The sequence below is a fragment of the Rosa chinensis genome, chromosome 7, assembly GCF_002994745.2.
Source record: "Rosa chinensis cultivar Old Blush chromosome 7, RchiOBHm-V2, whole genome shotgun sequence".
Lineage (NCBI taxonomy): Eukaryota > Viridiplantae > Streptophyta > Magnoliopsida > Rosales > Rosaceae > Rosa > Rosa chinensis.
This window is the reverse complement of record NC_037094.1, coordinates 30,058,929-30,084,824: the sequence shown is the minus strand read 5'-3', so window position 1 is coordinate 30,084,824 and position 25,896 is coordinate 30,058,929. Positions and strand designations below refer to the sequence as shown.

The following is a 25,896-nucleotide window of genomic DNA, read 5'->3' as shown; positions in this document are numbered from 1 at the left end:
ATGGTGAATCTTGACATCAATATGATTTATGGTGGAAATCAATATCTTCATAACAAAACAAACCAACAACAACAGCGTTGACAATAATAGGAATTAACATCATATCCTTGGAACAGTGAGTTTTGTACATTGAAGACAATATAATGACGATGCTTGCCCACCGCGTTAGAAACAGCAAGAAGCTAGGGTTTTAATATTGTTGGTACCCTGACAGTTCCATGCCATCTAGGGCTGAGCATGATGAGAAGGAGATCAGAGAACCGATGCATGACGGTGCTAGAGAGGAAGCAAGATCGGAGAACTGACGAAGTTGCGAAAGAGGAAGGGAGATCAGATTATGAGATTAACATGGTGAATCTTCTTGTGTAATTTTTCTCGACTAGTTCATACTAGTATAATTCTTTTAATGAAACGAGCCTCATCGTAGAGTCTTGAATAACAAATCATATATTAACGGAATAAACAAAGAAGAAATCTTAATCAATTAATGAAGATAACAACAAGTTTATTAATTTGCAGTGTGGTCTTTTGGAGTACATGATAAGAACAGAGGCACATTTTTTTATCCCTATTTCAAAGATCACCAAACAAATTCACACTATTCATGCTGTGTACTAATGAGATAAACAATGTAAAGAAATTGTTAATATGGTTCAATCCAAATTGGCATGCCCTTGGATGATAACGGCGATACAATGTTACAATTTCTTTATATAATTAATATCACCAGCTCCTCTCGGTCATACGCATAGAGAAATGTATAAAAATTAGAATTAGTCTATAGAAGATTTAAAAAAAAAAAAAAAGCCTCACGTACTTCCTCACTAACGCTTTTTCTCACATATATTGTTTCTCTACAAAAAATTTTTGGAGGATAAGCTCATAAGCCCAATCGAAGATACTAAACAAGAACTCAACTTGAAGCTAAGTCGCTAATAGTCCAAGGTACAAATACAATAGAACATTCTTGATCAAGTTTGAGCTATCTGAAGGAAACAAAACAAACCATTAACGCAAAAGCATATTGAAATAAGGTGGAAATCATAACTTATCGAAAGTTGTCATGTCGCCAACATCTCAACGTCTTGTTTTTTTTTTTTTTTTTTCCAAACTTAAATGCGTCCTCAAGGGACTCATGGGTCAATTTACCTATAAAAAAGAGGTGCAACACAGAATGTGCATGCCAAATGATTTTGTCTCATCTTTAGTCATTCGCACTGCTCTAACACTAACCATTATGAAATAACCAAAGAAAAGGAGACTGCACAAGAATATTAGCCTAAATCTCTTTTAATCTGATACACTAGCCATATATAATAGTTGTAATCTTCTTGTTGCCATAATAGTTGTAATCATCTTGTCTCATCCAATAGATGCTATTGGATGACATCTCAACGTCTTGTTAACAACCAGTCGATTAGGGTATGTTTCATGCTCAAAAAATAGGGTTTATTTCATGCTCACACATGCTTACAAATTGTTGAAGGCCAGACGGGCTATTTTGCCAAGTTAAAACCTAACCAAATGCATGTGAACCAAATCTGCAATGAGTTTCTTCCAAGTTCTACATGTTTAAGCCCCAAGTACTACATAATTAACCCTAATTAATTAACTCTATTCATTTGCATGCACAGTACGAGCCTCATCTAGAGACTTGCAATTTTCAAATAATTAACAAATAGGGAGTCCGTGTTCTGTAGTTGTATATATATGGTCTCCTTTTAAGATTAGACTGTCAAAATTGTAACCAACAACTCATAAGTAAGTGAAAACAAACAAGAAATACCAATCAATATAACACAGTAGATACTACAGACCTACAGTACTGCTGCCACCTAGCCTGTTGTATGATAGATTTGTAAAAAATGACAAAAGACAGTGAGAGTTGGAGAATGATGCCAAGATTATACCCTCTTATTGTATACATCTGAACATTCCGAGGCTTCTCAAACGCCTTGGTATTTTCGCACCCCAGCTGGTTAAGAAATTAACCACCTTTGTTTATATACAAGTCTCCTTCACCTTCCCCAACTCACTCTAGCTCATTGTGTAATAATCGAAAGGGTAATGGCTGAAGTAGTGACGTCTAGTAGTCCTGAAGCTGGAAGTGGTAGCGCTGTGCAAGACCGAGAGTTGATCCTGGCTAGGCGAGACGTGGTGGAGGAAATTTCGTATTCTACTCAGGATGTGCACGGTACCTCCATGAAACTTCAGAGGGCTAGGGAAGCTTACGAAGCATATGCAGGGGTTGAAGAGAAGCCTAAGAAGGTGGAGGTTTTGAGTTGGTATTTCTATGAGCTGTGCTCTCACTTCGTTCTTACAGTTCTTGTTCCTATCGTCTTCCCGCTCATCCTGTCCCAAATTATAAAGCTGCCGGAGAGTTGGGATACCTTGAGCCCCAAGAGCGGCGCCGCTTGCACTCACAAGGAAATTAACCTGTAAGTACTGCACCTCCTCTCTTGGCATAGCATCGATCATTTCGATCGAGTAGATAATTGAAATATAGACTTTAGATAATTAAGTCTCGAATGAAGAATATATAGGGAAAACTACATTTTACTACCCTCTAGCTCTACCCGTACCCAAAAAATCACTCCCTAATATTGTTTCAATTTTGTAGTTTGCTTTCCACCCTTATCAAGTCAAGGGTCTTTTTATCCCGAAGGTTTAGGAGAGTGTTTAGTGCGGCTTCACCATGAACAAACTAAGACTACCACATCTCATCGGACCAAGCTTCAGCTCATCAATTACAACTACAATATCCTGCACTTTCCAGATATATGCAATGTCGTCCACCCTTGACAATTTAACAGAAAACGGCCGTAGGCTATAAATCATTAACGGAAAACTTATGTTCACGTATCAAATTGTCTTATGAGTTATACGTACTTCAGTACATAACTACATATGTATGTATGTGGTAGCTAGGATATAACCAAGCAAGCATTCCTTTGTAAATTGGGGTAATATCATGTTCATGTAATTTGAATCTTGAATGTGGTTTTTCAACATTGCAGGTACCTTCGACTCACAAAAAGGACAATACTCTCCAAATACTCTCCCCTAGAATGGACTTCAATTTCTTGGGCTATAGGTCTAGCTATAGCTTCTCCATTCCTTGCTTTTGTTCCCATCGTCCTTGACCACGGCTACAACCAACCCATCATTGCCGTAGCCTCCATAGCGACGGGGTCAATCTTTTGCCTTCCAGCTGGTTCAATAAAAAACATATGGATCTTCCCACCATACATTGCAGCCATAGTAGCTTCAAGCGTCATCGCCACCGCCTGCCACACCCGCCACCTCGGTCTAATGGTTCGAGGCTTCACTGGACCAACTCTTCACAAGTCCCAATTCCCATCTCGAAGAGCAGTCAACTCTTGGCTCTCCCTCTACGCAGCCGCCGCAGGATCCTTGGGCTCAGCAGTCATCTCATCATTTACTTACCGTATGCTTAAAGAAAAGGAGGAGGTATTGAGCCTTTGGATTGTTTCAATCTTTAGTGGCATTAAGTGGCTTTGTGGGATATTCCACTTTCTCGTCACTAATAGACCTTGTATCAGCACACCAGTATCATCAAACTCCCTTCACGCCCTTTCTATTTTCAAGTTTCCTCATGCACTTGGAACCCTAGCTGGGATTTTTGTCTCCTCATTAACAACCATGTGCCTTTTCACTGGAGGAGTGCTCTACCTAGTTGGAGAACTATGCTACAAACCAAAATCTTTGCTCTACTTCTGGCTAACGTATTTCATCTCCCCTTTGATTTCCCTCCCACTGTTACATCCCCTGCAACAAGTCATCAAAGGTGACGCTGTGAAAATGCAACTTCTGGGCTTCTTTTTATCTGCAGCAACTTCCGGGTTTGGATTCTATTTCCGGGGCTCACCTTGGCACCAACACCATGTTTTGTTCTTTGCCGTTCTTCAAAGCACATCTACCGGGGTGTTACACGCTTACGGACGAGTTCTGTTGATGGACTGTTCTCCATCTGGGAAAGAAGGTGCATTCTCTACATGGTTCTCATGGACCAGAGGTCTTGGCATGTGTGTAGGGTTCGCAATCGCATCGACGTTTCCAGGAAATGTAAGGACTTCTTTTGGGCTGTCATTTGGTACTACCATCTGTGGAATGGTGATTCTGATTTTTGGGAACATCAGTGATTTTGGAGGAGCCAAAGCTGCAGGGCATGTGCGAAGGGACAAGTATGATCATCAAGCATCACCTGTTACCGGCCTTGATACTGCTTATGAGGTAGAAGAACCAGTGCAAGGGCCATAGGCAAAAGAAGAGTACAAAAATATGTACATCCTGAAAATTTGATATTGGTCCTTGAAATACATTTTTTGTTTGGGAATAGTCTTACATACTACATTACTTCATCAATATGTTAATGTTTTGGTTGAAGGTGATTCTAATTTGCTACTTGACTGTATTCAAGGAAGATGTGAGGAGGTTTCATGGAGAATTCAGACTCTCATGCAGGATATAAGGCGATTGGCTCATCAGTTTCATTTCATTGTGTTATGGCATATTTATCGAGAGACAAATTTCGTGGCAGATCATCTACCTTCATTGGCTCATAGATCTCAAAATAATTTGTATGGTTTTTCTGTTTACCCCTTGTTGTGTCCCCAGAGTTCTATTTCGATCAGCTGGGAAAGGAAGTTAGTAGAGGTTTTGGGTGTGTCCTGTAAAGTTTTATGAAACTATTTTTGTAATACTGGATTATAGAATGAAAACAGAGAATTAACTACAAGTTTTTAAGATGTAAATACATGTTCGGCACAAGTATTTCAAAATTTGAAATATTAAAAACATATCTATCATTTCAAAAAAAAAAAAAGTGTAGCACTCAGTTTATACAATCTAAAACTCTATGTTTTTTTCTTTGAAAAGAAAAAATCATTTTTAGTGTTTCCTCAGTGATCATGAAAGATTGACTATTTTGTTTGTATTGATCATGAATCCTTTATTGGTTGTTATGAGACAAGAAACAGAGTATTGTGAAGGAAATTGAACAAGAAGAACCAAATCTCTCAATTTTGTTTATAAAATATATCATATGAAATTGCAAGCTCCTGAATCTTTAGTTTAAAAAGATAATTCAATCAAATGTCTCAACCTTAGTTGTTAATTCCTCTAGCCCATGAGATAATCCAATTATATTGAAGCATAAAATGCCGAAGCTTTACCCTAAATCATCCATATAAATTAGATCTGACACATGAAAGAGGGATTTTCTAAATCCTTCATTCTTCTCCACTGCATGATTCTGCAAGTTTCAATTGATTGAAAAAGACCGGGAAGAAGAAAGTTAAAACAGCTGATAAAGTAGATGAGATTGTGAGAAGAGAGGATAAGTCTCAATGGAAATTGTGGGAGAGAAAGAGAGAAAGAGAGGAGAAGAGTTTGTGGATCTATGTGCTTAAAAGTAATAAAAGTTTAAAAAAAATCACTTTCTCTAATTGCCGGTTTGGTTGTTTTCAGAAAACAAGGAAAACGTCAAAAAGTCATTTCTGTTTTAGGGAAACCATATTTGAGAGAGAATTGCTGTGTGTTCTTATTGATAATAGAGGTCTCTCTATATAGAGGATTACAATGCATAGAATCTGAATTGTACAAGGAAATGTAATCATACAATGAATGGATATCTCTAAGATATTCACCGAGATTCTCTCTAATTAAAATCCTATTACCACTAGGTCAAGTAACCTAGAGTTTAGGCCAGACACACAAATAGGGATTTACTTGAACACTCCCCCTTGTGTTGCCCAAATGTGGTGCTCCTCTCGTTGTCTCATTAAAAACCTTGCAAAGTAACTAAAACCCAGTGGGACCAAAATAACATCGGTCGAAGGGGAAAAAGAGCGCAACACACCCTTCACGTTTCTAGACCATACATGTAGACACCTCCCCCTGATGTCTGCATCTCCCCCTGACGACTACGGTCATTGGAGTTCGGATAACCAACAAACGATGCTACCAACATGTTTCTCGAAAGTGGAATTTAGGCAATGACTTAGTGAGCAAGTCTGCCATACTGTCCTCAGATCGAACCTAGTTCACTTTGATCTTGAGGAGAGTTTGTTATTGCTGATTATACTTGGTGTTGTCGCTTTTGATGTAGCCTTTGCTTCATTTGTTCAAAGCAAGCAGCGTTATCCTAAAGGCTCGTAGGCTCATCTTGGGTAGACTTCAAACCACAATTGTTTGAACATGCGTAATCATGGATCCAATCCATATACATTCATAAACCACTTCGTGAAGAGCAAGAATCTCTGCATTATTCGAAGATATAGCGACTAAGGTCTATTCTGTAAACCTCCAAGATATCACGGTCTTTTCCCATGCTGAACACTTAACCAGTTTGGGAATAATCTTTGTATGGGTCAGAGAGATACCCAACATCAGCAAAACCTTCCAAAACATTTATGTCGTTTTGGGATGGGGATAGTGGACGCAAGCCAGTGTTGGCGGCGTTCCTGGTGTGTGATGGGTCTGAATCCATCATCTCTTTGTAGGGATAGAACGAGCACATATCAATCGTACATCTCAAGTACCGAAAGATATCTTTTACACCAATCAAATGGCGTCGCGTTGGCGCAGAGCTATACCTTAGCTAACAAGTTCACTGCAAATGAGATGTTCGGTCTTGTGCATTGAGCTAAGTACAATAATGCGCCTATTGTACTCAAGTAAGGCACTTCTGCCTCTAGCACATCTTCGTCATCATCCTTCAGACGAAGAGGATCCTTTTCAGGATCAAGACTAAGGACGATCATGGGGGTGCTTGAAGGTTTGACCTTGTCAAAATGCCTAAGCATCTATCAACATGATGCTCAAGTTCCAAACCGAGACATAATCGTGTTCTCCCAAAATCCTTCATCTCAAACTCGGATTTGAAGTGTTCAGCGGTTTCCCTTAACTCTTTAAGGGCTTCCAATGAAGATCATGTCCAACATGAACCGCGATAGAATCCGAAACTTGTTATGGAACGCGTGGGCATATTCCTTCCCAATCAAGTAGTCATTTTAGTGAGCGTTTCAACCTCTTTGTAAACGCGCTCTGTGGTCTAGAGCCACTTGACTTGGGTAAATGAAGTTCACCATGAACCTTCATGTATATTCCGTATCTAGATCCCTATAGAGATACATAGTGACCACATTTGTAAACTGTATAATCAGTTATTCAGAAACTACCAAACTGACAGGGTAATGGAGTACAATGACATCCATTACAAGAGAATATGTCTCATCGTAGTCGATTCCATGGCGTTTTGTGAGAAGCCTTGCGCTATAAGGCGAGATTACCATCTCTTTTTCTCATCACACATTCTAACGAAGACCCATTAGTCAATAGGTTTTATGTTAGGAGGTGTTGGCATCACTGGCTCAAAAACCTTTCTCTTTGTTAGAAAATCCATCTTAACATGTATTACATCTTTCCATTTAGGCCAAATCTCTCTACGTTGGCATTCATTCATCAACGGAGCGTGGTTCGATATCGTCAGACTCAACAAAACTCATGTGCAACTACATCATCAATTATGATGGAGTTTCTATCCCACATCTCATGTACACTAGTGTAATTTTCATAGAGCTCTATATTCTCAGGAATAGGTTCTAACGTTGAGGCGTCCCCCAACGATAACCCTAACACGGAAGATTCTCATGGGACGGATTTTGAGTCTTGATGATCGAAGGATTGGAATGTGTCAAAGTATCCTTCGAACTCACGGGCCTCCCACGCATCCTAGTTAGGGCCATGGCCTGTAACACCAGAGTGCCACTCTCTTTGGCGTTGGCACCATGCCTACCTCCGTGTAGGGTGGCGCTTACATACTCTCGTATGGATGTACTTCCGTGCAGGCATATTTGCAGTAGATGTGCGATCTCGTCACTTTAGTAGGGATTGAGATGAGACATAGTGGGGACAAGCCACGACAATTCCTGTCGTTCCTGCTCAACATTTGTGTTCTTATCTCCCCCTAACGACGGGAAGACTTTCGCATCAAAGTGACATCCGCATATCTAGTTGTAAGGAGATCGCCATGCAAGGGCATTTAAGTAGAGGACGATTGTTAGAGTCTCAAATCCAACTAAGTTTCCCATTCGTCTGTAAGGACCCATCATAGAGCGTTGTGGCGGCGCAATTGGCACATAAATGGCTCAGTCAAATATGCGTAAGTACATAATTCTTGTACCCAGTCACTAACTGTAATGTAGAGATACATTAAGTGGCGGTAGGTCAAAGATGAATTAGCATAGCTGCATGCGATATTGCATCACCTCAAGCGGATATAAGGAGATTGGTGCACATTACCAATGTTCGGACTACCATCGTAGTCGTTTCTGCGAGACCATTTGGGTGTGTACATGGGAATGTGATGTCCAACATCAGTCCCATTGCAAAAACCATCGAAAGTCTTTGATGTAAACTCTCTAGCATAGTCAAGTCCAATTGACTGAATAGGATGATCCGGGGAGTGAGCCTGTTATCATATAATATGTGCTAGGAGTGTAGCATAAGCAGCATTACAAGTGGACAATGGCACAACACGTGACCAGCGTGTTTGCGTGTCAACCAACATCATGAGATATTTAAACGTCCGCAGGTTGGTTGAATTAGTCCACAGAATCCCCACGGATTCTATGTAAGAACAGAATGAATTTTTTCATATCTTTTGCATATGACGGTCTCAGTCCTAATTTCCCTAAGGAACGGGCTTTGTAAAACAAGCGAGAGGCCTTACAATCAACCAATGAGGATTTTGGTTGGGCCTAAGCGTCTGAAATACTATTTGAAGAAAAGTTGGAGATTGCAACATTACTTGGGGCGCCATCACCATGATGGACACCATCCATGGTGTCATGGATAGGGACTGTGCCAAACCTAGGCCGGTGGCGAACGGTAGAGGTACCCTAGGCAGTAGCGGTGGCCATACTTAGTCCAGGAATCAACTTTAATCCGTGCTTCGTTTCGCTCAAGAGAATGGATGTCCATGTGAAGTCTTTAGTAGACGGATCATCATATCATGACCAGGATGATCTATCTTGTCGTGACAAAGCCAATATGTGTCTATATCCAAGAGATCTTCTCTCATAACTTTATTGGATTTAATAGCTCGAATAGTGACATAGAGTCCACTAGAGAGACATATAAATTAACTTCTCTAATATGCGCCTTTGTTCGCAATCATTAGAGGTATTACAAAGGAACTCATTTTCTTTCTTTCACAGAATCCGTTGGCTATTCATATGTGCGATTTTCCCTAGGAGAGTCGAGAGTTTCTGTAACAGTAATCAAGGTGTCATTTGGCAAGGGGAACTTGGGCTATTCCATGTCCTTGAATTAATACTGATGGCCCAGCCATCATAGTCACAAAGAAATTTGCTCAGAATCAAAATGGAGTCATAATGAAAGGAACTCGAAATTGTATTCATAAGCCAAATGAGTACATCATTGTCTCTTAACCATTAGGGGAATCTAATCCAAATGCTAGCTAATGCAAAATGGTATTTACTACATAGTATATGGCAATTGCCAATTACATCTCTTGGAGAAATAGAGACTTAAACAGAATTGGCGATCAATTGATCCCAGCCTGATTTGTAGTCTTCAACCCTTCACTCTAGATCATCTTCTTGATCTTCTTGTTCCACATAGTGAGCTTCTCTTGCTTCACAATACGCTTTGTATGCGGTGACAATTTCTTCACAAGCTCTACAAATGTGTGCCCAATGATCAGACACTCCACATCGAGAACATACATCTCTTTGCTGAGACTCCATTAATTGAGGCGCTATGAAAGCGTCATTTAGATGGCTCTTGGTGTTGGTGGGGCCACCAACATGGCAAGAGGCCTTGCCTCCCTCTCTTTCTCCACGTTAACCTCTTCGGTTCCGTGTTTGCTCATTTTGTCGATTACCTTCCTAAATAGAGTGATTATATGGACTAGAAAGTCCAGAAGTATCCCTAAGGTTAGGGTTTCGCTCTTGGCGCCTTCTCTTAGGGCGCGACTATGATTGGATTCAAGAGTATGCTCTATTTCCACTGATCTCAAATTATAGTTCTTCACAAGAATGTTGTCATGCTTTTCAGCTACATTCATAGCTCCAATGAGCTCATGAAACCTTGTGATCCGTCCTGCAGTAACTTCAATTCGATAGTTCTTAGCAACCATCAATACAGAGACGGGGAAGGTAGAGAGTGTCTTCTCAATCAACATCGCATTTATGATCTCTTCACCACATAATTCCATTAAGGATTTAATGCGAAGTGCTTCCGAGTTGTAGTCAAGAACTGACTTGACATCACAGAAGCGGAGGCTATGCCATCTCACTTCTAGGTCAGGAAGCAGGGAGTCACAGACGTTGCCAAATCTTTCTTCGAGTGAGACCCACAACCTTCTAGGGTCTTCTTCATTCATACACTCGTACTAGAGCGAATCATCCATATGACGAGTCATTAGGATGATGGCTTTCGCCTTATTTACCTCTAAGGCTGCTCTATTTGCTTCCAAAGCTTGAGCTTGCTCAACAGTTAACACGTCCTGGCTAGGCTCGAGAATCATATCCAAGATTCCATTGGCCTTGAGATGCTGGCGGACATCACGTATCCACCTGTGATATCCAGAGCCAATTGCTCCCAATGGAGCAAAGTCCAATTTGTTCAGGTTACTCATCCTGAAAGAGAACAAGAAAAAGGGTCAGTTTCGGAGCGAACAAGGCTACCACGAAAACAATGAAATTTCTGAGCGTAGTTACTTCCAAGAAATTAGGGATTTCTGAGTGTAGTCGCTTCCAAGAAAATCCGATTCCAAGAGGGATTTTGGATTAGATCGAAACAACGATGTATGTGGTCGATCGTTTTCTTCTCAACAAACTGTAAGTTTGGAGGACTCTACAAGCTCCAAGCTTGGAGTGAGCACGAACCCCCATAGTTCGGCTATTGGTCTCCCCTATGAAGAAGAAAAGGCGGTAGAAGAAGGGAGGTTGCAAGTCCCCGAGAAAAGAAAGAAAAAAACTCAAAAACGGGAACTTCTAGTAAAACATACCTCTTAGGATTGCAGGGCGTACTCGATCCTCGTTGAAGGATTGCAGACGAGCTTCAGTCCTAGGCGAGCATTCTAGGGAGATGGCGGTCACGGGGTCGCGGAGTCGCAGTAGTCGCACGGTCGAGGGCGAGTCGTAGGAATGAGGAGTCGCGGGGGTCGCGGTGTCGCGGAGGTCGCTAGGGTCGCAGAGTCGCGGGCATGCGATATTACGGTGTCGCGGTCTCGAGGTCACGGGGTCGCAGAGTCGGGGAGTGTGATATTGTCGTGTCCCTAGGGTCGCCGAGTCGCGGGTGTGCGATATTGATGTGTCGCGATCTCGAGGGCAAAAGGCAAGCAGGCTTAGCGGGCGCTACAGGGGCAGCGAGGCTAATCTGGTAAGGTTAGCGTTGAGTTGCGACGCGGGGGCTGCGAGGGCAGTGGTAGCGCAGGCAAGGCTAATCCAGTGGAGTTTGATCAATTTCTGGGGTTTTGGTTTCTAAAGCTAGGGTTAGGGCTCGTGTTGATAACGTGTTTATTTGAGAGAGAATTGATGTATGTTCTCATTGATAATAGGGGTCTCTTTATATAGAGGATTGCAACGCATAGAATCTGAATTGTACAAGGAAAGGTAATCATACAATGAATGGATATCTCTAAGATATTCACCGAGATTCTCTCTAATTAAAACTCTATTACCACTAGGTCAAGTAACCTAGAGTTTGGGCCAAACACACAAATAGGGATTTACTTGAACAATTTCCTATATTTATTCATAGTTCCTGAATTGTTTCCTAAAATTTGTTTTCCCTGTTTTTCAAATTTAATGCACCGAACGCAAATTACATAAGTTTTTGAATTCGTAAAATAAAAAACAGTATCGCAAAATGATACCGAACGAGCCCTTTGTCTTTTAAGTTTATTGTATTTATTTCTATCATCGAAAAACAAAAAATGAACAACTGTCCATGTTAGCTTTATTCCGCATAGACCGGCTATTGTCACCTTATCATTTTCTTTGTTCACCCTACAGTCCCTACTTGCTCATTACACCTACATTTTAATTTCAATTGTTATATTTACTTATCTAACCCAATATTTCTCTTTCAATAAATATCCTTATATGACATATCCAATTAAAGAATATTTTTTTAGACTAAAATCTCTCATTTAATAATTTTCTATTTAATTTATACCAATAAACAAACTAAATATATTAAAGTTTTCTAATTAAATCAAAATCTGATTTACTTCTTCTTCTTTTTTCAGTTTTAATGTTCATCTATTTTAATCCATGTTAAAAAATTAGTAAGTTAACAACTATGAGCAATGAAGAAGACTAGAAGAGATTGATTTTTTTTTTTTTTTTTTTGTGTTTTACAAAGGATATTGCAAAAATGATGAAGTTAACACTAATAGTTTTGTAATTGAATCACGAATTACGATGAGGAGGAAACAAAAAGATTACAAAAAAAATTAATAAATTCAAATTTCGGTGGTAAAGATAAAGATCAATATTATCCAATGAAATATTAAGTAATCTTTGTATTTAATTAATTAATTATGTATTTAGTTTTCTTTATATATTTGGATTTTAGAAAATTAGTGTACTTATTAATTATTTTGCACTTGTGTAATATAGTATTTCAATAATTCAAATATTTGTAGGGTAAACTAAGAAAATAGTAGGTGCGGCAATTCCACATATTGACTATTTTTGTGGCTTTATAATAAAATCTTACCATACCCTACTACAAAGAATAAAACGTCAAAAAGACAACCCCTTTTGCCTGTTCTTGTCTTAGTATAATGCTTTGATCTCAGAGTAATCCATCAAGTCAGAAAGAAAACATCATTTCTAATCAATAACAGTAAAATGAAACTCTTCTAATGAATTGCTGAGCAGCTACTTATCCCTAAAATACAATTTCAAGAGAATAGCAGATTATTTCATCAGCGACCTCAAATGTGTGTACCAACAGTTGAATCTATTGCTGCTCTAAGAGCTGAAAGGAACTCAGAGATGTAAAAGAGAGAAGGAACACAATTTCAAAGGCCTACGTGGTTCTCCACTCCACAAACTGGGAGTACCTAAATGAGAGCCCAAAGCTTCAAGCACAAAAATTGAGCTTCTTCATCACTTTGGCATAAGCAGGATGGACGAGGGCAGGTAGTCTCAGTCTACGCTTGGATATCTTCGACTGCATCACACGTTAAATTTAATTAATTACATGAATATATGTGTTTAGAGTAATTTTGCATTAAAGTTAGTAAATCATGCATGAACTCTCAATTGTTAAAAAATAAAAATAAAAATAAAAACATCAAGATGACCGCCAGTGAATACATCAAAAACTCGCTAGCCATCAACTCCCTTTTTACCAACAAGGAAATTCTAAAGAAGAACTACTTTCAGATCTGCCAAAGTAGAAGAAAAGAACAAGACCCTAAACAAACTACTTTCAGATCTGCCAAAGTAGAACAAAAGAAGTATATCCCAAAACTCAGCAGACACTGAAGCCCATACTGTGATTCTCAAAAATCGTCTAATTCTTCTCTATCCAAATTACCCAAAACCTTGATGGCACAAAACAGCTCAACAAAACATTTGCCTTCTGACTATCACAGTAAGACCACATGTCTTGTGACTTAAAAACATGCAGCGAGAATCACCTAACTGGAATTAACTTCTCTAAACAGCCTTAAACTTGTGGATAAGGCTACAGGGCAATGGAGAAACAAATGCTCCACATCAGTCCCTTACACATTGAATCAAATCACCACATTTCTATTTGCCGTACCATTAGAAACTATCCAAGCAAGATGTAGTACCTAAAGGTCCTAAGTCTTCCAAGTCTTCCAACTCAAAGAGATGAGTGGAAGGGAAACACACTAGAAGATTTTAATCTCCACCTTCTACCTTCTAAAATCTGTTCTACAAAAAGACAATCAAGCATACTCTATACTAAAGACTGCAAAAAGTTGAGCTCCCCAAGTTTGAGATTTGACTGTATGGTCTATACCAATGACTGCAAAAAGTAAAGATCCCCAATTTTGAGTTTATTTGAACTTCTTCAACAGGTAAATTGCTAAATCAAAAGAAGTACAAAGTTCAGCAACAAGTCTAGCAATAGGAACACTTATTAAAAAAGGAAATTACCAGTCAACTATCGTTCCTAAACCTAATCTGAATCGCACTTCCACAATAATGGCAAGACAAGATTGTAACCTTGATAAATGTTTTCACGACTTTAAGATGTATTGGCTATAAAGCATAGCTGATTTGTCATCCAACCTACATTCACATAACTCATACTTGCTTCTAAGACAGCCTTTCTAAGTATCTCTTGACTAAAATTAAAATAATAACCGTCATGCCATCCAGAGGAAGTTCTGAATATGTCATAAGCCAAGATCCAACTCAATGTCCCCAGAAGCTTCTAATCATAATACTTTACTCTCTTGTGAGTTTATACACAAGTAACCACTTCCTTGTTACCTTTCAAACCTGACACTCAAAGAAAATCTCCAACTGATAGTAAAATCATCTGCTATAGATCGTCCCACTGAAGCCCATTAAATCTTCTTCCAATCTTAGTCGATATCCATTCACTAATTGCCTACATATTTCATTTCATGCTTCAATATCTTCCTGCCACCCCACCTGCTCGGTTAGATAACTTAAGTTATATGAAGTGAACTTCCCTACATCTCATTTGAGGAGAGCACTGCATGTCTTCCTCAATATTTCAGTCAATGTGAAACTCTTACAACTTCTATCAGACAACCACCCAACTTCCAGCATCCCATTTTGTATCTCTTTCTTGGTTAAATCCTAGGATGCATGGATACGGGAAAATGGTCACGAATCCCGTACCGATACGGGATACGGTTTGGATACGGCTGGATATGCGTATCCAATGTACCTAAGTTTAGATACGCACTGGATACGCTGGTATCTGTTTTGGATACGTGTTTTTGTAAATAAATTGGGTACGCGGGGGTATAATAGACTTTCTAACCCTAAAGAATAGAAGAAAAAAATAAAAAAAATAAAGAAGAATCCAAACCCATCGTGATTCTCCAGGCTTCGTCGATCTGTTTTTCTTCTGCTCTTCTACTTCACCCAAACACAGAGGTATTCTGACTATTATCCTTCTTCTTCTCCTTCTCTTCTGAACTCAATCTTTGTAGGTTGGGTATGGTATTTTTGATTGAGTATATGATTTCTGGGTTGGGGATAATGTATTGTTCATTCAATTTTCAATAGAATCGAAAATTGAATTGGTTGAGTAAAGAATTGTCTTGTCCAGGAACATGAGTGATAGAGGAGAAGCTCTGATAGATGAAAACAGTGGGGTTATGGATGAAAACAGTGGGCGTATCCATGAGTAAAGAATTGGTCCTAGAGGAGAAGCTCCGATAGATGAAAACAATGGGGCTATGGATGGGAGGCAGCAAAGCAACAGTTCTTTTATAATTTTATTTATATATATATATATAATTAAAAAAACATTTAATCGACGTATCCTTCTCGTACCCGTATCCGTATTAGTGCTTCTTAGGTTAAATTTTTTTTTTTTTCCCTCAATATTCCAGTGGCCAAGCAACACATTAATAATTTCAAGATTCTGACACTCTAGCTTGTTTATGCAACTTACTAGCAACACACCAATTTTGTTTTTAATGCTCTTGGACAACTAATTCAGCCTGTCAAATTCCAGGCCACTGGCAACTGCATCACCACATTAAAATGATAAAAAATAAAAAATAAAAAGCCTAAAGGGAGATTAAAGAAACAATCAAAGTTTAGGAACGAAAATATAATGACAATACTTAATGATGAAACAAGATGAAGAAGATTATCATAAATAACAAATAGGTTCCTCCGTCACATAAAATTAATTTATCCTCTCACCAAATTTCCTTTAGCTCTCTAAAAGGCTCTCAACTGTCATGTGTTGGCTATGCCTCTAAGATCCTATTTTATAGCTGCTGGACCTCTCCAAGTTCAATAAGAAAATCTTTCCCCTAGGGCATACTTGTGAGCAAATTAAAGTGGTCTTGAAATAACAACTGGAAACCAAAGCTGCCATTGAAACAAGTTATGAAAAACTACTGCTGTCATAGTTGAGCCATTTACCCTGCAGTGGGGAGGTTGGATAACATTGCCTAGCTTTCTCTCTTCATTTAGGAACCTGGTGGTGAGGATGTGAAAGCTCAATAAATCAGGTTTCATCATTAAGGTTAAAATAAGGAACTCCTGCATGGCTTAACATGACTAGTGTTTGGACACCTGGCAACGATACATCTCAATACCTAGCCCATGGTTGAAACGCTATAGAAAAATATATTTGGTCAAGTGGGACTTTCTCTAGTCTTAATCAGGTTTAACTTTACAATACCATGGTAGTTTCTAAGCTTGGTCAGTACTTGGATTTGAACCATGTTTGCCATTGAACTTATTATACCTAAAAAAGAAGAATGAGATGTGCTTATAGCTGAATTTTGGTTAAAACCTTGGGCCAGATTCAAGTAAAAGGGATTGAATAACCTAGCTAGATGGGTGCTACTCTTGGATGTAGAAACTAGTAATATTGGGCTCCAATATTTCTCTATATACATATATATATTGCAAACAATCAGCTTCTACTAATTCATAAGAAACATTGTAACAAAGTGGACAAGGAGTCCACAGAAAAAGAAACTAGAGAAGACATTTTTGAGCAACAAACAAGAAGGCTCAACTGCCACCAAACCAGTATAAGCAAAGAAAGAACCTACGCTTTCCTACCTAAACAAGTAATATGGGGGTCCCAATATAGTCCTATAGCCCTACCATATAGGTGAGATTACCCCCCTTGGCCCCATAATATATCTCAGTGGTCTTTGGACCTCTTCCTTAAGCGTGGGCCTAGTCAAATTATCGATGCTATAAGATAATATTGAGGAATTGTTAAAAGAACCAAAGTAGGCTCCCACCACTGTAGAATTGATTAAAATAACAACTAAATGCATTGAAAAGTTGAGTCTAGTAAGAAGACGTCCTAAACTAAACTGAAAAGGAAATAGATAGCTGAAAAGTTATAATAGTTGTTACTTGTCTTTTCTAAATGCATGAGTCTCGGTGAAATAATTACACTAGAAGCACTTCCATGACACAACTACTTTATCCAACAGAGTGTAATCAGACATTCAGAAATAACTACATCACCACATCCCGTTGGTACAGAAACAGCACACACTGTCCAGATTAAGATTTGTCACTATCTCACTCAGTAACCAACTGAAACTGTTCAAGCTTTATTTAATCAAAGAAACCATCCAGCCGCACGAAGACAGAGGATTTTTATACATAGACATAGAATTAAGATTGCTCCATGAGAAGCTTTTTGATCTCTTCACGATGGAAGCAACCAATAGGAGTGATAGGTGGGGAAAACCCCATTCCATGTGAACTAGTGTGATTGTGTGAATACATGATAGTTCTGATCATACTCCTCATTAAGCAATCATCATGTTTTTGTTTTCCATTACACATAGATCAATGCAGGTCTCTGACATTAAATTATGTACAGAATGTAAAGACAGACCCAAGGAGTTGGCTACTTATGTATCCAAAAGCACCTACAAGTGGCAGAACTATACCATTTCAAGAAAATTTTGTTTTTCTAACTTGGGCCAAAGAAAGAAAATGGAAAAAATAAAATGAAATAAAATATAAATAAACAAAAAACCCAGTGAAGATGATTTCTAGGTTGGGTCAAATTTCTGTATTAAAATGCAGCATTCCACACATGTAGTAAAGCATCAAGTTATATAGAATATGAACAAAAAGTGAAGTCTAACAACTTGATAGATTAACATTACCAACTCTGATATCAACCCCAAGCATTGAAAATCAAAATGCAAGACACACCTTCAAATGTGCATTGTGCCGCTTGCCCTCCCTCCAGCGTCGAATAGTGCCATCATTCAACAACTTAAACCGGGACTTGTAAGACCTGATCAAGAACTTTCAAAACCAATTACTATACGAAACTTCATTACCAATTCCAAAAGATAACAAAGTTAGATGACTGAAATGGCACACACTTACGAGTAACCCTTGATTTTGTATTTCTTTATCTTGGAAGTAACTGGTGTCATTGGCTTTCTCCTCTTCTTACGCTCGCTTGACGAAACATGCCGCACTTGAACCATCTTCACATACACATAATAACATTCATCATCAAAGTGCACTTAACAACACCATATGCAATCTCACATCACAATCCCATTTATTCTGTTAAAAATTTAATACTTAATCATAAATTTTTTTTTTAATGTAAATTACAGTGAGATAATAGCATGTGATATTATAACAATCAAATATCTGGGAATTTTAAACATACAAGATTTTGTTGTTAACTGATCTGATGAAGGACACCTACTGAACTCAGGCTATGTTTCATTATGAAACAATGCATCAGTTGCCTTTAAATCAGTAAACATGTTCTTTCATGAAGATGTAAAACAAGTAGCAATCCCAGTATTCTCATTCATTTGATCAAAAAGAAAAAAAGAAAAAAAAAGGCATTCTCAGTCATTAGCCTGCATATCATTGTAGAGTTTAAGACTTAGTTTGAGAGAGTACAAACACAATCTGTGTTCATCTACCTTCTATATTGAAGTGCTTCTTCTGGAAAAAGTCTTATCATTTGTATCTTGGGAGACATTTGTCAATCATCCTTCAAAGCACCAATGAGGATGCAACTTTTTCTTAAGGAGACAGAACCAAGTTCTAGACTCGATCATTGTCAATCTTAAGACGAAATTACCTCCACACTGGCGCTTGAAGGATGATTGAAAAACATCTTCTAACATACAGCGATCAAAACTTCTTCCAGAAGAAGCTCTCCAATCCAGAAGAAGCTCTCCAATCCAGAAGATAGACGAACACAGATTGTGTTTGTAGTCTCTCAAACTAACTCTTAAACTCTAATATGGAATGCAGAAATTCTTTAGATACACACATCCAGAAGATAAGAAAATTTCTGATGCAAACAATTGATTTCCAATGCAGGAGTTTGTAGCACCTATTTGAAAGGACATGCCTCTCTGTTTGAGAAGTTAAACCTTCGGCTAAGATGATCAGTTACTCGTCTTCGCAACATATAACTTCTTTCACACGCATCAGAATCGGATCAGTTCGGATTTTCATTCAAATAAATTCAATTCTGATTAAATTTACTAACATGTTAAACCAGAAATAGGGTAAACTGCAAATAACAAAGAATATCGAAAGCCCAAATAAGTCAGGTGAACTACAATGCGAAATTTATATGCTTTCCAATAAGAATTATGACATTAAATTGTCTCAAGCATTTTCTCAATCTAAAAAAAAAAAAAAAAAACCTAGCAAACTTACTGAGATGGGAAATGTTGAAGAGCGAAGAGAGGCGAGGAGCAGTGAAGGTTGGGTTGGTGAATGGGCATTGAAGAGGGACGTTGAGCTCCATGTGTGGCTGCTATTTGAAGCGAAATGAAGAGGGCGAGAAGATCGAAGCCAGGAAGAGGAAGAGGAGAGAGATGGTAGAGTCTTGTGGGCTGATTGTAAGGGTAAAGAGCGAAGCTTGGAGCATAATCGCTGCATCATCACCTTCTCGTCGTCAAGGGTTTTACTGAGCGAGCTTTTGGGTTCTTCTTCTACTGCTTCCGGTTCATTTGGCGGACTCTGATTTGGGGGATTTGTAATTTTGTAACTCAGGTCTCGGATGCGGACGGGTTTTCATTCTAGGGGTTTGGGCTTTGATCCAAATTTAATTTCATTTATTTATTTTCATTAATTTTATTTATAACTTTAACATTATTATATATACAACTCTACTAATATAAATGAGGCTCTCTTTTGGTGTCAAAAGCTTCACCAATTTTTAAAGTGACATAACTATTTTCTCACAAGAATAAAAATAGAACAGTACAAATATTATAATAAAAGGTTATTATTGTAATTTGCTAATTGTACGGTTTAGAAAATTTTGGAAACTTAGAAATCAAGTCAAGCAAACGTGGGATGAAATCACGTGAGAACATGTCATTCAATTCACTGCTTTCTTCATCCCACGATCAGCAGTTTGATTTCCATGACCATTTATAGTTCGTACAAAAGAAATTGAATATTTTTATAAAATATGGCTCTGACTCTCTCTCGGGAGGACTATCGTCTGTTCCTCTCTTTGGTGAGTGGCGGCGACAAAACCTTTCGTCTACTTCTCTTTTCATATTGTGGCGGCGATAAACCTATTCGTTTGTCTCTCTCTTGGGTAGAGGAGGCGTTTTTGCTGATGTTGGTAGAGATGGAGTGCTGGTCGATCAGATCTGGCGGAGTTCCAATTGGCAGTGATGGTGGATCTGCTCGCAATCAGATGACTTGTGTGTGTGATGGCTGTGGTAGCCCCGATCTGGGATTGGTTGATTTCCAGGTTATGATTACTGGAGGGCCAAAATTTAGGGTGGTGATGCCGACGATCCGAGTGCGAGTCTTCTCGCATCTTTGGTCGTCTATTGGCGAGGATCTCGTGGTCGATGGTGATGGCATGACTCTCTGGTTGTCGTCAACAGAGGTCAGGCAATTGTTTCTGCCTGTGATGTCAGCAAAGCTGCAGTGCTTGATGCAAGGCTCGCCGTGGCGTTTCTTTGCCTCCAGTGGTGGCAAAGGTGACGTGGGGGGTGGTGGTATGTGCTGGTGTGCTGGTGGCAATGGCGACAGTAGGGGCGGTGGCAATCCGAGGATGGTGGCGTGGAAGATGGTCATTGGGCTTCTAGGGTTTGCTCTGGTGGCTCTTAGTGGGCCTGGGCTCAATGAAGTTTGGGCCTTGAGGACTGTTATTGGGTCCCTGGATTGGACTTTTGCTTATAGTCAGGCATTTTGGGCTCCACTTTGGATGTTGGGCTTTTTATGGGCTTGACATGGAACTGCTTGTGTCTCTTACTGGACTGAGGTTGTTTGGGGCTTCTTACTTTGGGCGGCTCTAATAAATGAAGATGGAGTAGATGGTGACACATCATCCTCTACTCCAAATGTTGCTTTATTTTTTTATCTTGGTCGCAAAGACCAGTAGCTCTGAGGGTCATTTTACTTTACTGCTTCGGAGTTTCTAGGTTTTTGTTTGAAATAATGGTGCGTGGACTTCCTAAAAGGTGGGTGTATTGGGGGTATTTTAGGTTCTTGTACGTCCTTGTTTTAGAGTAGGAGTCTCAGAGTACTATGAGGAACGATTCTTTATGTCGACCCCATAGGGGTGCTTCGTTTTTGATTTTTTTTTTTTTTTTGATCGAGTAAAATTGAGCCAAATATGTGTTGTGTTTGATCATTCAGATGATGTAGTTGTGATGGTAGAGAATGAAAAAGTTCATTCTAGTAGCCTTCAATAAATTTGTATACAATCTATTATTCAATTTCACATTATTTCAAAACCCTTATGTTTATGTTCTAATAATCTTTAAACTTTTTGTTTTGAAAACTCACCGCAACTTTAACCTTTCAGCATCAGAACAATTAGCAAGCAAGTACAGAGGAGTGAGAATATGCTTAATATACCAATATAGAAATGAAAATGAACAGACTAATTTGTTTCCATTGAAAAGTAAAGTCCGTATATTAATAGAAAATGCATTTTTGTATGCGTGTAGATTAGTCACGGATCAACAGTGAGTTATTGTTTAGAAGCTGAAAGTGCTTAAAAGAAACCTCCCAATGGCACGAGCGGGTACAAAGCTACCTAGCTAGATCTCTTTGTGACTTTTGATTTACTTTCTAAATGCAATTTAAATTTATATATTATTGTTCAGCATACGTTCCTTATATGCTTCCATGAACTGTCATGGAATTTTTGAGTTCCTGTTTCTCAGATCTGGATTTTGGCAGATCACTCAAGATTATTGTCAAAACTAGGTTATTGTGTTATACTGTTTGATTGTTAAGGGATGGTGGTGAATAGAAAAGTTAATTATGGTAGCCTTCAACAAATTTGCATACACTCTATTTTCGTTTTGACATTAATATATAAGGACAAAGTAGTATGTGTGTTTTAAAACAATTTTGCGCATGTTCAAATAATGTGGCGCCAGGGGTGGAGGAGAATTAGGGTGGCGGGGCGCGAGGGGTGGAGGAGGATTTTCAAGAACACATCCCGTCACTGGGCTTCGGGGGCTGAAGACTTCTGCCAATTCCGTGAACAAGCCCGTCGTGTGCTCACATGATCGAGGTTCAGAACCATGTGTGAAAGGGAAAAAGCTCCGTTCACTGTAATCTCCACGTTTTCTTTGGGATTTTACACTGTGTTCAAGTTTCGTAACTCCGTTTCGGAATTTACCAGGTTGGTCAATGGTGTGGAAAGGATAGTCGGGGTCCAGGCACCGAAGGAAAAGGATGCTCCGCCGTTGCCGTCAGCTCCAGAGCAACTGCAACCATCTGAGGTACCGAAGGAAAAGGATGCTCCGCCATTGCCGTCAGCTCCAGAGCAACTGCAACCATCTGAGGTACCGAAGGAAAAGGATGCTCCGCCGTTGTCGTCATCTCCAGAGCAACCGCAACTATCTGTGGCACCGAAGGAAAAGGATCTCCTTCTTTTGTATGAACTATAAATGGTCATGGAAATCAAATTGCTGATCGTGGGATGAAGAAAGTAGTGAATTGAATGACACGTTCTCGCGTGATTTCATCCCACGTTTGCTTGACTTGATTTCTAAGTTTCCAAAATTTTCTAAACCATACAATTAGCAAATTACAGTAATAACCTCTTATCATAATATTTGTATTGTTCCATTTTTATTCTTGTGAGAGGATAGTTATGTCACTTTAAAAATTCGTGAAGTCTTTGACACCAAAAGAGGGCCTCCATTTATATAAGTACAAATTAATTTTGATTCATTAATATTTACGTTTTCTTTTTCTGATGGTGGATGTTGGTGATTATCTTCCCCAATTCTTATTGTCATTTTTATTTTGTTTTGCTGTAGTTTTTGGAACTAGAAGGGTTACGTTATCTGCTTTTAACGTGCTAGCAACAGTGGCCTGATTTTAGTATTAGTTGATCATTTACACAAAGTTTCAGTCTCTCCGTGCTGTGAAGATCAAGCACGTCCATAGAACTGGGTCCAGCTCACAGAAACAAGGTTCGAATTCCTTTATTCAATCCAATGTGTAGGATGCTTTCCAATTGTTCTTACTTTATATAAGTGTGTTCAATGCAAAAAAAACTCAAATTTAGGCTTATTGGGATATTGTATTGGTATAATAGGTTATGGAGGTTGTGAAGATGTTGGAGATTGAGCTTCGAATTGGATAGATTTTGCCCAAGTTGTTTCAGGTGATTGGCAAGAACTTTTACTCGGTCAAATTATGCCACCAGAGTTTTTGTTGTATCAAATATCTTAGAATTCTTGAGCAGTTATGAATTTATGCATTAATGGTACTCTGAACTACTTCCATCTATCCAAAAATTAGCCTTGAAATTTTATGAATACAGTGACTTAATCTGATTCCAAAATAATGCAAATGGTTATAGTCTCCTATCTTATGCATGTATTCTCCAACAGTCCTGTGTTGGCTGCCACTCAGTTTATAAAACCTAACATTTGATTAACATTCAGTTTGTTTCTCTTCTGCAAAAATGATCGAGAAAAAAAAAACAACTTCAAAATATTTGAATACCAAACAATCATTGTTGAATCAATCTTTCTCCTGTAAACTTCCTCCATTTTTAGAGCATCTTAGACCAATATAGTCAGACCTCAAATTGACAGCTTCAGCTCACATAGCTTATAGTCACTCATTGTAATATATACTGGACTTCAGTCTCAGCCTCTTAGTTTCAGAAACTCAGATTTTAACTTCGGAAATACCAGTTTGTTAAGTTTAGCTTCTTTTACAACCATGCATTATTTGCTTTTATGCGAGGCTAGATCAAGTAGGGTGATTCTTCTGTTTCTTATTAGAATGCCTTACCATTTTCTTTTACAAACATAGATACTTTGTGTTCATGCTAAACTAGTTATATTCACCACCAAATGCTAAACTCGTTTGTTATCTAACATTACTTATATTTATACTAGGCTAGTTTTGAATATAGTTGTAATTCTGTGTCGGGTCTGCTCAGTTGAAAATTATGATAATACCTTATACCAGATTCTTTATCTTTACTTGACTATTTGACAAGATCAAACTCACATTTTTCTATTAGTTTCATTAACCAAAATTAATTAACATTCCAAGATCTTTTCTTCCCCTGTTTGAAAATCTAAATAGATATGTAACAAAGATGTCTGTGTATTGCATGATCTCTCATAGTGTATTACTGATCATAATAATGGTTGGGCTGAATACTGTTTAGTACCCTATGGTATGAGCCAAACATCGATTCAGTCCCTCGACTTTCAATTTCATCAAAAACACCCCTACAATATCATATTCTCGTCCAATAGGTCCCTTCGACTCAATTCCGTCAATTTCAGACATTAAGTGCTGACATGGCATTTCCAACTCATTAAAAGTGGGGCCCACACGGAAGTGAAATTCCCAAACTGACCCTGGCCAACCAAATATGGAAAAGTCCAAAATAAATTCGAGACTTTGAGGTTGAGGAGACTCGAACTCCTCTCAACACATGTGCAAACGAAAGCCCCAAACCACCAGACCACTTGCATGATACTAGTATATTGCAAACAAAAATAACATATATCTGTATAATATATACATATATATATATATATATATTTTTTTTTTTTTAAAGGTCATCGTCCTTCTCCACCCATCTCTCTCCTCCTCTCCTCTTCTTCTTCCTCTTCTGCCATGAAAAAGGTTTTTAACAAGAATTGAAGCAAAAATAAGCTCCTCCTTTGCTCCTCATATAAATAACTCCTTCATTGCATTCAATAAATTTCCAACACAATGCAAAGAATCAAGCTTTAACACACACAACATCATATAGAGAATGATCTTAGCTAAACAATACCAATCAAGTTATCAACTTTATTGAAGAAAATAGAAATGAATACATAGAGAGAGAGAGAGCTAACAGAGCTTCTTAGCGGTTCGAGGCCGAACCACCAACTGAACGGAGGAGGAGGACAGGTTTCGAAGATCGGAGCAGAACCCATAAAGAGTTTGGATGTGAGAGACAAAGAAGGCATTGAATTGAGCTCACAAAATCTCATCTCACCCACAACAACCGAAGTTGAATTTCAATGAGGAGCAAAGGAGGAGCTTCTTCTTCTTGGGGTTAAATTTCAATTCTTGTTTTTTTGCTTCAATTCTTGTTAAAAACCTTTTTCAAGGCAGAAGAGGAAGAAGAAGAAGACGAGAGGGGGAGAGAGGTGGGTGGAGAAGGACAATGACCTTTAAAAAAAAAGAATATATATTATATAGATATATGTTATTTTTGTTTGCAATATAGCAGTACCATGTAAGTGGTCTGGTGGTTTAGGGCTTTCGTTTGCACATGTGTTGGGAGGAGTTCAACTCTCCCCAACCTCAAAGTCTTGAATTTATTTTAGATTTTTCCATATTTGGTTGGCCAGAGTCAGTTTGGAAATTTCAATTATGTGTGGACCCCACTTTTAATAAGTTGGAAATGTCATGTCAGCACTTAATGATTTTTTCATATTTGGTTGGCCAGAGTCAGTTTAGGAATTTCAATTCCATGTGGGCCCACTTTTGATGAGTTGGAAATGTCATGTCAGCACTTAATGATTTTTTCATATTTGGTTGGCCAGGGTCAGTTTAGGAATTTCAATTCTATGTGGGCCCCACTTTTGATGAGTTGGAAATGTCATGTCAGCACTTAATAGGCCTGACAATTCAGCCTATGACCTGTTAA

General features: G+C 38.6%; 1 protein-coding gene across 1 annotated transcript; it reads right to left on the bottom strand.

The window, feature by feature from the left end:
- Positions 1 to 12,796: 12,796 nt before the first annotated feature.
- Positions 12,797 to 19,809, bottom strand: LOC112180990. Its single transcript, XM_024319596.2, has 4 exons — positions 19,446 to 19,809; positions 18,135 to 18,238; positions 17,955 to 18,039; positions 12,797 to 13,236 (listed from the first exon to the last, which is right to left on the bottom strand). Exons 1-4 carry the CDS (start codon positions 19,671 to 19,673, stop codon positions 13,147 to 13,149), a joined length of 507 nt encoding a protein of 168 aa, XP_024175364.1. The 5' UTR covers positions 19,674 to 19,809; the 3' UTR covers positions 12,797 to 13,146.
- Between the last annotated feature and the right edge of the window lie 6,087 nt (positions 19,810 to 25,896).

Coding starts and splice junctions, on each gene's coding strand:
- LOC112180990 (XM_024319596.2), bottom strand. CDS start 19,673: ATGATGCAGCGATTATGCTCCAAGCTTCGCTCTTTACCCTTACAATCA. Junction 18,040..18,134: donor TACAAAATCAAGGGTTACTC/GTAAGTGTGTGC, acceptor GTTCTTGATCAG/GTCTTACAAGTCCCGGTTTA. Junction 13,237..17,954: donor GGCACAATGCACATTTGAAG/GTGTGTCTTGCA, acceptor CGTGTGATGCAG/TCGAAGATATCCAAGCGTAG.